This window comes from Diabrotica virgifera, chromosome 2, assembly GCF_917563875.1.
Source record: "Diabrotica virgifera virgifera chromosome 2, PGI_DIABVI_V3a".
NCBI classification, from domain to species: Eukaryota; Metazoa; Arthropoda; class Insecta; order Coleoptera; family Chrysomelidae; genus Diabrotica; species Diabrotica virgifera.
Genome location: NC_065444.1, coordinates 224,259,171 through 224,273,937, shown reverse-complemented (window position 1 = coordinate 224,273,937; position 14,767 = coordinate 224,259,171). Strand labels below are relative to the sequence as shown.

The 14,767-nt window shown below is 33.6% G+C and overlaps 1 protein-coding gene across 1 annotated transcript in view; it reads left to right on the top strand.

Moving 5' to 3' along the window:
• Nucleotides 1-14,767, top strand: part of LOC126880435 (serine-threonine kinase receptor-associated protein) — a 57,554-nt gene that overhangs the window by 3,843 nt on the left and 38,944 nt on the right. The window contains exon 2 of the mRNA XM_050644290.1: nt 688-978. Coding sequence (XP_050500247.1) covers nt 688-978 — 291 coding nt within the window. The remainder of the gene's footprint in view (nt 1-687; nt 979-14,767) is intronic.

Sequence of the window (14,767 nt, the reverse complement as noted above, 5' to 3'; positions counted from 1 at the left end):
CTTGCTTCTATATATTTCCACTTATATGACAGCAACAGTTATGTTTAAAATTTACACGTTTCTTAAGATATCTTGAGATAGAAAAAGGTATAGACATGCGGTTTTCGGTATTCTGTTGCTAATTTGGTCTAATTTTGTAATACAGGGAAAAAATACATACTTGTATTTAATATTTTCCAAAGAAAACTAGATTTCATAGCAGGCATATTACGTAATAGGCTGTTTCCAAATTATAACTATTACATTGACGAAAAAGAGCTGTTTTCAACAAGACCAAGTTTGTAAAAATTGATTAAGCAGAACCGGACTTACAGCGATTTTTTCATAACAAGGTTCCCACTCACCCCCACCTCTTATTTGCACAGGTAGACTTAAACTTGTAAAATACAATATGCGCAGAATTTTATGAAGAATACGATAATCGGAATTCCAGTGTCCTTTCATTAGGCAAATTTTGTAAAATTTCGATTTTTTAATTTTTGATATTCAATTACGCCCTCTAGCGGTGGACTTAAAATTATGAAAATAATTTCCAGGCTTTTCTCGAGGCAACTTTTGTTATAATTTTTTTCCCCAAAGCTGTACTATAAACGGTTTCTGAGATATGGCCGAGCGCCATTCTTATTGGGACACCCGGTACATTAAACAATGAATGTATTGTTTTCATAATTTTCCCTTTATTTTCAGATGGCAAACCTATGTTACGTCAAGGCGATACCGGTGACTGGATTGGTACATTTGAGGGTCATAAAGGAGCTGTTTGGGGAGTAGCCTTAAACAGTGAAGCTACAAGGGCTGCTAGTGGTGCTGCAGATTTCACGGGAAAAGTTTGGGACGCAATTTCTGGGGAGGAGCTACACTCTTTCCAGCACAATCATATTGTGAAGAGTGTAGATTTTTCTAGGGATTCAAGCTGTATGGTTACAGGAAGTAATGAAAAACTTGTGCGAATTTTTGATCTCAATAAACCAGAAGCTAGTAAGTAATACATGATATACAATGTCTAAACGTTATTGTTTAATATAGTTAAACAATCCCTTCAGCTGTTATGGAGATAAAATTAGGAACTCATTTCATCTAATCTCATCTCATCAAAAACTTTCATTTCATCAATTTCACTAATGTCACTAATTTCCTTGTTTTGGTTTGCTGATAATGATCTACAATGTTGATGTACCAATTAAATTATATGTCGAATATATAGAGATCTGAAAATGCTACTCTTGCTATCAGAATTTTGTTCTAAGCAATTTTGGACTTAACGGAGTATCTTAAGTCTCCTACTTAATCAAGAAAAATGTGTAGCAAATCCATTAGTAGAATGTGGTTGCCAATACTAAAAGAAGAAGTCAGTAACAACAATATACCAACAATAACGGAATAAAGGAAGTGAAGAACAAATCATCATATATCTCAAACACATATGCAACACACAACACAACCATTGATAAAATTAAAAATTTAATTTTCAACAATCACATCAATCATACACAAAAAAATACATGTATGTATGTATCGGTTTTAGAACCGATTACATGCGGAACCGGCATCGACGTTGTCCGATGCCTATCTTCCACGTTCTTCTATCATCCCATTGGTCATATCTAAAGGCTGTATGACACTATACATTTTCTTGTATCATTTCTAATATCGTTTCTGATATGTCAAAAAAATGCATAGTGTCATACACAGATACAAGAAACGATATCAGAAACGATACAAGAATTTGAGTCAGACACAGATTCTTGTACAAGAACTGCGCCAATTTCTGCGCAAAGAGCAAAAACGTAAAACCTGCTAGTAAAACATCTAAAATGTCATAATTACTTACTCATAATGGCGGCTGAAATGAAAATGGGATCATGTATTGATGAGTTTATTTGTGTTTTTGTAGGTATTATTTATAAATCTTATATTGATACTTAATATACCGTTTGGTATGGACTACTGTTCTACTAATAACCATATATTTAGCTCCTAGTAAAGTTCAAACTATAAATTTAGGTTTCATGGTGCATAATTTTTTACAAAATACAATAGCTCCTAATTTGGATCAAATTGAAGATAATTCTAATGCAAATATTTTAGCACAAATTCAAAACAAAATAAAAACACAAATAATCAACCTCAAACAGTCAACGTAAAATTCTGGTTAACATTAAAATGTTAATTAAAAGTTTATAAATTTTATAAAATCCTTAAAATAAGCTGTAGGTGCAGTACTACCATAACGTCACATGGGGTGACAAACAAAATATCGACCAATCACGTGCCGAATTTCAAACAATTTTCGATACAAGAACTTGCATAGTGTCATACAGGGCACAAATGTACGTACAAGAAATGATACAAGAAAATGTATACAAGAAACGATATCAGAAACGATATTAGAAATGATACAAGAAAATGCATAGTGTCATACAGCCTTAAGATCCCTTGCACTTATTGCTTTGGTTACCCCTTCTTTCCATGTCTTTTTGGGTCTTCCTCGTTTTTGCGGTTTGGTGGTACCCACTGCCTAATCTTTTTGGGCAATCTTGTGTCTTCCATTCTTTGAACATGACCATACCAAATCAACTGTTTCCTCTCAATGTCTGTTGTTAAGTAACCGTCTATTCCAATTCGTCGTCTTACTTCCTCATTTCGAACTCTTTCCCTACGGGATATACCTAACGATCTTCTAAACACATCCAATTCTACAGCTTCTAATTTTTTCCTGTTGTTCTCGGTCATTCTCCAAGTTTCTGCTCCGTAAAGTAGGCTGCTTTTAATAAGTGTTTCATAGATATTGTTTCCGCTGTATTCCTATTTCGGAGCTCCAAAGTATTCCATTTAGGCAGCCAATTGTTCTTCTAGCTTGTGTTACCCTTTTCTTTATTTCCTCATCTTCTTTTCCCGTTCTATCGAAGATCACTCCCAGGTACATACGTGTATTCACTACAGGATGTGATTTGTTCATTATCCTCTAGTTCGATATTGGATAACTCAGCTCCTATGGGTAGGTACTGTTCATATTCCTCCTTTAGTTTTCTTGCCATATACTGTAGGTCGTCTTTATCATTAGCTATGATCACTTGGTCATCAGCAAATTGTAAGGTATATGAACAAACCTCTCCGAGGTCTATACCCATACCGTGGCATTTACGTTTCCACTGGTTTAGTGCTTTTGCAACATATATCTTGAACAAAATTGGTGAAATACAGCAGCCCTGGCGCAGACCCTTGTTAACTATGAACTTTTTAGATAGTGTGTTGCCAATTTTTACTTGTGATGTAGAATTTTCATATAGATTTTTTAAGGCTTTGACTAGAGTGTAGCTGATCACAAACAAATACAAATGAACACAAAATAACACGAAAAACATTCAGAATTTGATACCCCTAGGGCGATAACATCATTTTCAAACAATTTTTTCAACCACACATTGCTATGGAGTCCATACCATAGACATATCGCTGGTACCTATGATTAATGTGATTCCTAATACATTTCCAGTGAAAATAACTCTTTGATAAGTATTGGCGATTACAATTTTATTTTATATGCGTGTTCGCGAAGATTATAACTCCCAAAATATTTATAATAAAAGATTTAGTTCATAATAGATGCCGACCAAAACAATTATTTCTAAAAACTTTTTACTAATTATAATTTTCGTGAACCCACAAACAGCAATGATGTTTTTTGCCGATGCTCCTCAAAAAATAAATTTTTTCGCTATCACTTTATTAGGGATTATAATTTTCACAATCATATAATGGTAGAGGAGCAAAGTATGCTAAATGTGCAGTCACTCGAGCGCTTTGGAGATCTATTGGGTTGTGAAGAGTAGGTCCTAAAACCAAAAAAAGTTAAGTAACATTTTCCATTTTAGTGGGCGCTTGCCATTTTTTAATTTAATTTTCCATTTCCAACAATCGTTTTTCCGATTATAACGCCATCTATGCATAATTCGAAAAAATGTTTCAAATAAAAGTTACTTATTTTTTTGTAAGGAATCCAAATCTGCAATATAAAATGGGGGCTTCTATTTAGGATTTTAAAGTTACCCCCACCCCAGCTCCGTGGGGGGTCGTTTTTGATGCCATTCGATAGATTTTTAAAAAATATTAAGTAAGTGTATTTTACAGTTTTTCGATCTGATGTTCATTTCGCGAAATATCGCGAGATTCGTATTTAAAATATTAAATTTACCCCCCACCCCTCTCCGTGGAAAGTCGTGTTTAGTATCATTCGATAGATTTTTAAAAAATATTGAGCATATATTTTTTAGTTTTTCGATCTGTCATTCATTTCGCGAAATATTCGCTTTTTTCTTGTGAAACTTTGGAACTCGCCCATTTCCTTATGCCCGGCTCAAATCGTCAGATTTTTGAAATATACACTCTTTTGCATGTACTTAACTTACCTTATCTTAATCTGACAATTTCGAGTTTTTTTAAGGATAGATTTTTTTTTTGGGCCCCCCTTAACGAACTCCCCTGTGTTAAGAGCCAATATATGGTAGATGTACATCTGCAGGGTACCAGGTTTCTCTCTATATGATAATCTGACGCGCTCGAGTAACTGCAAAAATCCCCGCTTGGGCTCCCCTACCATAATCGAAAATAATATGTTTCGCGGCGTTCATTGAAAGTTCTACTCTTAACGGCATTTTTAGGAGTTATACTTTTCGTAGGCGGCGGCGATATAATACCTAGACTGCGCGCTGCTATCCAAAACTAAGTGACGATTGCGATAGAGGAAACTGAGGCAATTAGGTGGGAAGTTTCTTTCTAATCTACGGGGTTTATCCAATGACGTTGGGTTTATCGATCACGCCACTTGCCACTTTCCCACTCTCACCGATTTGATCAACTTCTCCGATTAGAAAGAGACTTCCCACCTAATAGCCTCAGTTTTCTCTGTCGCAATCGTCACTAAGGGTTTGCTCACCACGGAGACCAAAGGATGGTATCCTAGCCTAGAGCTTAGTATCCTACTCTTAATTTTGGTGAACGCTCGCATTTAAAATAATGCATCTGGCGATCGATAATATGGTACGAGCAGTACGAGGGATACCAGGGAGCGAGGGTCTGCGCCTAGTTGTGAGCACAACTTTAGATTTAGATGGCAGCGCGCAGTCTATATATTATATGTCTATAGTCCATACCATAGTATAGATGCCAAATTTTTCATGGTTTGATACATAACCTAGAAAATCAGGTTATAAAAATATTGCCAGAATTTTTTAGAATAATAATTTTTCGTTTTTGAGAACGATTTCTGGAGTGTAAATTACACGAATAATTGTGGCTCAATTCCATAATATAATATAAATACTTAAATTGAGCATGCCACAAGAACACATTCCTATGATACGATAATTATAAAAACATGAAGAAGAATAATAATAATTGTAGTGATTTAATGATATCTCTACATTCATTTACTCTATCTTGGAAAACAACGCTAACGATTTTTTTCTGTTGTGATTACTACAAATTACACTTGGATATAGATTGTTGTTTATTTTAAATAAAATTTAAATACTGATAAAGATTCATTTCAGTAGCGGATCTAGACATTTGCCTTGGGAGGGGAAATTTGATTTAGAAGGGGAACTTCCAATGAGACACCATCCAAAATGCTTAAAAAAGATAAACTCAAACTACATAAAAGACATAAATAATAACTTATATGCATTGAGAGTTCCCTTAATTTTCCTAACTAGCGTGTTTATTGAGCTGAATAATTCAAATTATTTGTCTGTCTGTGGTTTAAGTTTCATAATGTTGTTCTGAAACTATTTCCTTGTGGCATTTTTGTAATTAACTATTCTTAATGGGAAATAGGCCACCATTTAACAAAAGAATGATTTTATTAACTTTTCGACGTCCAAATCGGACGTCGTTGTCAAAATACAAAATATTAATAAATTAAACAAAAATGTTGTTGCTTAGTAAAAAATTCTTCTAATAATTTAATTTAATCGGACTCATTTATATCGACAATTCAGACATATTATACATTTTAAAGTAGAATACTGTAAAATGATATTGCCAATATTTATGTGTTGCGTTTCTGGGACGACTTTACTGAAAGGTGTAACGGGTAGTTCTTTCAAGGACGACAGACTCAGTAAAACAGGTTAAAAATAAAGTAAAAATATTTAAGATAATTATATACAGTTTAGAACAAATAAAATAAAATACAATTCCATCTTCTGCAAAGGAAAAACAATATTGAACTTTATTACAGTCATCCGATCATAATAGCAACATTAAAATAATACGATAAACAATAGGTTTGTTCTAGCATCAGTTTCAAACGGTTTGAAACCATCAGCGAATAGGGAACCAGCGCGAGTAGAGGGGATAGCACTGGTGACTGTATTATGTTCTCTCACTGACCAACTGTTTGCTGACAGTTTCTGACTAGTTTGACTGTTTGCTAGAACAAACCTATTATATACAATAACAATTTCGCTACGTTAAATCAACGTAGCCGGAGTCACCGCATTTCAGCTCAATGCGGGACGGTTGAAAAGCCACACGCGGTCGTCACTACTGGCGTCCGCCTAGGCATAGTCCCACCTCACATACGGTGCATCTTTTGCCCATCGAGCTTATTGCTAGTTCAACTCGCTAGCAACAGCTGTCGAGGCATGGCTAGTTCAACACACTAGCCACGACTGACTTTCTCATTCTCCTAGCTCGCCTTAAATATGCTCTCGATGCACTCTCCTTCGGTTTCCCCCAGCGGTGCTATGCGCCAACGCTGACACCCCTCCGGTCGTCTCTGGTAGAGCAGCTCATCGCTTGGCGAGGTATCATATCGTTATAAAGGTAGTTCATTCGATTACATGAAATCAACCCCAACTCAAGAATATCCGTCACAAAAGATCATAGCATGTGATCTGTCTTTAAAAAGACAACCACATGCAACGGTGACAGTAAAATTCTCGCGTTAGAGATTCCATAGTAAATTACGAGGAAAAACCAGGAAAAAACATCGTGATACTATCGACATGGTAAGTATTTGGTCTTACATTTAGTTTACTCTCAAAACTAATCCAAATTTCCAAATTCTGACTTTACACACATAATGTTATTTTAAATTATGAATAATATTAATGATACATGGATATATAAATAATACTAAAATATAAAATATGTATGGTTTGTTCAGCAGTAAATGGTTGACTTCAATTAGTGCGGTCGTAAATATTATTAAATTTATCTGATCTGGCCCATTGTTAAGACCCACCCGGAGCGATAAGCAACCGAGGTAGACAGAGTTGGTCTTTTGACAATTAACACTGACTAGACGGTACTCATATAATAAAGCAAAGAATCCACAAAATTTACAATAATTACGACGACAAAAACAAAAAAAGTAAAATATTTTGCTTTGCCTCATATACCCGAAATTAATGTTTTCAAATGAGTTTTAAAATAAATTAAATCTATTTTAATTGCTAAGATTATAGAAAAACAAACATTCAAACATATTTAAATTTTACCTGAAACCGGGCCTTTTATACTATTGAAGTACCAGTACAAGTATTGACCATTGAAGTCAACATGATTAGATTGAAAGAAATGATTACAGAAGAAACAATGATTAGAAGAAAAGCAACAACATTTTTGTTTAATTTATTAATATTGTGTTTTGACAACGACGTTCGATTTGGACGTCGAAACGTTAATTAAATAATTTTTTAGTTAAATTGTGGCTTATTTCCCATTTAGAATAGTTAATTTAAGTTTCATGTCAGCTAATATATTTTTATGTTTCAACAATTTTTTTCTTTAATTTTGGAGTGTTAGGGGGAAAGTTCCCCATTTTTCCTTCCCGCAGATCAACCACTGGTTCATTTTGTATCGTATTTAAAAAAATTAGACAATATAAAAATGATGATCTAGATAAGTATATTATTTGCGACTATTATTAAATATTATAATTTCAAAACTGTTATTTTTACATGATGTTTATAAAATATGTATAATAATAATTTATTGACTTTTGGACCATAAAAGTATGAATGCAAATCACAATTAATATATTAGGCCTGGTTCCCGCATACAAAAAAAGTTGATTAATAACAAGCTGAAAATTTGTTAATAGCTTAACGGTGTCTAGTCGGACAAACTTTGATGTACGGAAACACTGGAACAGGGGAAGTTTTAATTGTGGAACAGTTTAAAAATTTGGAACGTCAAATTACGAAAATGTCCCATGTATTTTGTCGGACAGAACATCAATTGATTTGTTACTCTTTCATTAAACTCTCATGCAAAAATCAGACTACTATTACTAACCAGCATGATTAAAGAGTAATGGAGACATAATACATCCCCGCCGAACTCCTCTCCTGATTTAAATTTCTGGATTGGGTTCGTTATCTATTACAATTTGTGCTCTTTGATTCCAGTAAAGGTTTGTTATTATTCGAAGTCCCTTTTGTCTATATTTTTTGTCTTTAGAATTTGGACTAATTTTTCATGTCTTACTTTGTCAAAAGCTTTCTCAAAATCAACGTAACAAACATGCACATCCACATTCATGTGTTGAGCTAACACATTAAAAGCAAATAACGCCTCTCTGGTTCCTAGTCCGTTTCTGAACCCAAACTGACTCATCTCTTCCTTCTTCTAGTTTTTTATTTATACGACCATGTATTCAAGAATAATTTGAGAATGTGACTTATTTTTGATATTGTTCTATATTCACTGCAATCTTTAGCGTTTGTATTTTTAGGGATAGCACAAAAGGTTGAGAGTAACCATTGTTTTGGTATGTTTCCTGTTTTGTACACTGTGTTAAACAAGTCTACGATAATGTCTAAGGTTTCATCATTTATGCATTTTAAGCTTTCTACTGGGATTCGGTCTGGACCTACTGCTTTACCATTTTTGCTGTTTTTTAATGCCGATTTAATTTCTTCTTTTAATATCTTCAAAACCGTATCATCTTCTACTTCGACTTCCATCTGCTCTGTTGTATTGTCTTTGAACAATTCATTTATGTATTCTGTCCATCTCTTTAATTTTTCGTTAGCACTCAACACAAGTTTCCCATCTGCATCTTTTAGTATTCCCGGTTTTCTTTTTCTGTTATTCTGAGTCAATTTCTTAATTTTTTTATGTGTATTAAAATTATCATGTCTTTTCTGGTGTTCTTCTATTTCTGCGCATTGTTCTTTTAACCATTGTTCTTTAGCCTGCTTAATTTTGGATTTTATTTGTTTATCCACATTTTGTACATCTGATTATCTTTGTTTTTATGCTGACGTCTTTCTTCCATTAAATCTAAGATTTCCTCCGTCATCCATTGTTTCTTTTTGTATCTGGTTGGTGTAAGAATTTCTTTTTGACATTTATCTATTTCTGTCTTTATTAATAACCATTTTGTCTCTGTTTCAGTATTTTGCTGAATTTGTTCTTTAACATTCATTAAACGGTTATTAATTTCATCTGTCAGGAGTTGTTTTATGAGTGGGTTTCTTAGTTTACTTGTATCGATTTTTACATCTGTTGTTCTGCGTTTTATTATTTTCATTTTGAGCCTAATTTTGGTCACTACTGGTAGTGACCAAAGTGAAAGTAAAACAATAGTAATCAGCAAAGAACCAATCAGATGAGTAATATAAATTGATGTATTGAAGAAGTAATGGAAATAAAATACCTTGCAATTACACTGTCCAGCTATGAAGACCTGGACAAAGAAATGAGAGATCAATTACAAAAAGCAAATAAGCTGGCAGGAAGACATATTAACACTGAGATGAAGTCAAGAATTTATAAAGTCAGTGTAGGACCAATAATGACATATGCATCAGAAACAAGACCCGACTCAGCAACAACACCAAGGCTAATGGAAACAACAGAGATGAGAGTACTAAGAAGAATTACAGGAAGCACACTGAGAGATCGAAAGAGTCAGTGAAGACAGAAGAAACTATGACGTACGGTGTATAAACAAATGGACACTAAATAAAAAAAAAAGAATGGAAAAACCACAAAAGAAGGATGGGGGAGACCCTGTGGTCAAAATAGCAAGAGATCAATCATCAATCGACAGTAGAAGTATCAGACGACCGCGCAAAAGATGGAGTGACAACCTTCCATAGATAAATGCTCAACAGTTCGGATTTTCTTGTGGTAAATCAGCAGAACTTAGTTTGTTGCTTTATGTTGATACCTTGTCTGAAGCTTTGGAGAGGGGGTTGCAGATTGATTCAGTGTCTACTGACTTCTCCAAGGCTTTTGATAGGGTGAACCATGATCTTTTGTTACATAAGCTCAAATTATATGGCATAGAAGGTTCTGTGTTGAAGTGGTTGGGCAGTTACCTAACAAATAGAACACAGCAGGTTAGGGTTAATCATCATTACTCCAACACTTTTCTAGTAACCTCTGGTGTACCCCAGGGCTCTCATTTGGGTCCACTTTTGTTTAACCTGTATATTAACGACATCGTCACCTGCTTCTCTAACACTTCTGCTCTCTTATTCGCTGATGATCTTAAATGTTATAAAATCATTAATAATCAAGATGATGCAATATCATTGCAATCACATTTAGATAATTTAGCCAACTGGTGTCTTGATAATGGGATGGATTTGAATGTCAACAAGTGTCACATTATCCGGTTTTGTCGGAATCATCATTTATCCGTATTTAATTATACCATAAATGATCAATTATTGGATACGGTAGACTCAATTAAAGATTAGGTGTTGTTCTTGATTCATCTCTGAGCTTTAACCATCACATCAACAATATTACTCAAAGATCCATGAAAATGCTTGGCTTTGTTAAAAGGACAACTCGTGATTTCACGAACGTGTTCGCTATTAAAATGCTCTATTGTTCTTTAGTCAGGACGCACCTTGACTACTGTTCTCCAGTTTGGTCCCCACATTATTTACACCTCAAGAACAAACTTGATAGTGTTCAACATAATTTTCTTAGATATATTGGGTTCAAAAAACACATCAATTATAATTATACAAATATGGAACGATTTTTGAATATCTCTTCTCTGGATGTCCGTAGGAAGCGTAAAGATCTTACAGTATTGTTTAATATTATCAATGGCATATATTACTGCCCTGAACTCCTTGCTAAAATATTGTTGTTTGTTCCACCACGATCAACAAGACAAATTCAAACCTTTCATATTTCTTTTCATAGATATAATTACTCATATTTTACTTTTGTTCCTAGAACACTAAGACTTGCTAACTCCCTAGGTGACCTTTTACTTTTTGGTAACTCTGTTGATGTTTTTAAGAACCATTTAACCAAATTAAATATTTAGCAATGTCATAACCTTGTTATTTGTTAGTAATTAATGTTTTGTAATTATTTTACTTTGTCATGTCTTTTTAAATGTTTTGTACTCTCTCATTTTATTCTTATATATTCAACACTGTAATTATCAATATCTTATTAATGTATTACCGAATTGGGCTTGCCCGTATAAATAAATAAATAAATAATTGATGGATTCGACCGTTACTTGATGGAAGTTCATTTTATCTAACAATAAAACACTGAAAACGTTTGTTTTCTATACTTCCACAAAATTTATTACAACTATATGACTAGAGCTGTTTCGGCAGAGTGCCTTTCTCAAGTGATTTAGTTTACTATGTGTTTGCCTTTTTAAAGTCTTTAACTCAAGAGGTTGAGGAGTGGGGAGCCGTTTGTCTCGAGTTGGTCATTCAGAATTATATCTTTATTTTCAATTTATTAATTTCCATAGATTCTAATAAAGATAGCTTAAGGCCTTTATTTTGAATATGCAGAATTTCAAACTGTTCATTAAAAGAATGATTATGATCTAGAAGGTGAAGTGCGTATGTAGAAGTGTCTGTTTTTCTATTCTTGAAAGCCCTTTTGTGTTCTGCTATCCGTTTGTCAAAGTACAGTTGTTTAGAGCTGCAGCCAACAAAGTTAAGATTGCTGTGATGGTAGCCAACCTCCGATAGGAGACGGTACTGCAAGAAGAAGATCCGTTTGTCAAAGGTTCTGCCAGTTTGACCGATGTAAGTTTTCGGACAGTCACACAAGTTAGTTTGTAAACACCACTCTGTAGTTGATTTCTCTTTCGGCTCTTATTGTTCTTAATATATTCGCTTAAGTTGTTAGTTCTGAAAGCTGGTGTTATTCCTTTCTTTTTTATGTATCTGGCTATTTTTGTTGTTATCTTGCCAGTATATGTGATAGAGCAGAAGGTACTGGGTTCTTTCTGTGGAATTGTCTGTTCGTTATGTTTACTGCTATTTGTTTAATGATGTTCAGATAGAACTGAACAGACTGCGAGGTAGAACTGAACATCATTAAACAAATAGCAGTAAACAATGGCTATAACAAACAAACGATTAACAAAATTTTAAACCAAAAACTCCATAAGAAAGCCCTGAAATTAGTCTATCGACCACCACAGAAAGAACCCAGTGCCTTCTGCTCTATCACATGTACTGGCAAGATAATATCAAAAATAGCCAGATACACAAAAAAGAAAGGAATAACACCAGCTTTCAGAACTAACAACTTAAGCAAATATATTAAGAACAATAAGAGCCGAAAGAGAAAACAACTACAGAGTGGTGTTTACAAACTAACTTGTGGTGACTGTCCGAAAACTTACATCGGTCAAACTGGCAGAACCTTTGACAAACGGATAGCAGAACACAAAAGGGCTTTCAGCAATAGAAAAACAGACACTTCTACATACGCACTTCACCTTCTAGATCATAATCATTCTTTTAATGAACAGTTTCAAATTCTGCATATTGAAAATAAAGGTCTTAAGCTATCTTTATTAGAATTTATGGAAATTAATAAATTGAAAAATAAAGATATAATTCTGAATGATCAACTCGAGACAAACAGCTCCCCACTCCTCAACATCTTCAGTTAAAGACTTTAAAAAGGCAAACACATAGTAAACTAAATCACTTAAGAAAGGCACTCTGCCGAAACAGCTGTAGTCACATAGTTATAATAAATTTTGTGGAAGTATAGAAAACAAACGTTTTCAGTGTTTTATTGTTAGACCTTCCATAGAGGTGTCAATCCGCCAATGAACACGCAGAATTGCTTATAAAGAGAAGAAAACATACACGTAAGGATTATACACCGATTTCGGTCAATGCTCGAAAATTACGACCATAAGTCGTTCTGGTTCTTCTTCATACGAAGAAGATAAATATGCTTCTTGTTCTGAATTAAATTAATTATTCGTGTTATACTTTTTTCATCATTTCACCATTAATTTATTAATTAGATATTATTTATTATATTTAAAATGATTACTACTATGTTATCAATATTAAAAGTGGTCGCAATTCACATCCTTTGCGTTGTTGTTTAGTATTCTTTGTCCGCTAAAAGGTCAAGGCATGTAACTCACTACGTCCTAGCAAGAAATACAAATAATAAGCAGACTGACTGGAATTTGCAGTCAGTAAAACTTTGTATTTTAAAAGCGTCAACTATGCGTCTGAATTTTTTGAAATTTTTAAATTGATTGCATCCCACCTAAAAAAATAAAAACGGAAAAATTACGTTTTTGTTGAAGGGGGAGGGGTGGCGGGTTAAAAATCGTATAAAATGTAAAAAATATAAAACATTGAATTCTGGCAGAGAGGGCATTTGACTTTAAAGGAACGATACCCTTTGTTTGGATATATACCTCGTTTTTAAACTAGGAGGTGTAATTCAACTTTACCGCGCCGTAATGCTTGTATGTAATTGGTCCAACCGCAGGCAAGTTTACTCCACTAAATTATGAAATTTTGATACTATCGACATTTAATGAAATTTTGATACTATTGGCATTTAAAATTCATAGGTCAATTAAGTTATGACTTAAATTTTTTGTGTTTTATGCTTTATTCCTTTAGTTTTTAGATTTTAGTCTGCAGTTATATAAAAAAAACAGTTGTTTTTAGAACTCTTTAGCGACTTATTAGTATAATTTAATATTTATGGATTACCGTCGAAAGCCGATAAGATCAACCAAAAAAGAAGATGAATCTGGTTATTTTTCTTGTGAACTTATTGTGTGACTTTTGAGTTTACTCCTCCAAGTTTAAAAACAGGGTATAGAGCTTTCCATAGCTTGTATTTGAGGAGCTGAGTATCAAAGACGGACTACTCCATTTTGTACTTTTTTCAGGAAAGCTGAAAAACTGCAGCGCGTTATATTATCTACATCAAATTGTGATTTTTTTTTTATAAATATACTTCTAGCGTCTCTTAATACATTTGAATAACGAAAATGTAAATACATTTATGTTTTCCTCTTGGTAAAAGGTATATTAGTTTAAAAAGCCCTAAAGGGCTACAAACATATAAACAAAACGTTTTCGCTCTGTAAAACGTTTTGTTTATATATTTGTAGCCCTTTAGGGCTTTTTCCTTTATGGATTTCGCTCTGTCAAACATTTTGTTTATACAGGGTGTAACAAAAATACAGGTCATAAATTTAATCACATATTCTGGGACCAAAAATAGTTTGATTGAACCTAACTTACCTTAGTAGAAATGTGCACATAAAAAAAGTTACAACCCTTTGAAGTTACAAAATGAAAATCGATTTTTTCCAATATATCGAAAACTATTAGATATTTTTTATTGAAAATGGACATGTGGTATTCTTATGGCAGTAGCATCTTAAGAAAAAATTATAGTGACATTTGGACACCCCATAAAAATTTATGGGGGTTTTGTTCCTTTAAACCCCCCTAAACTTTTGTGTACGTTCCAA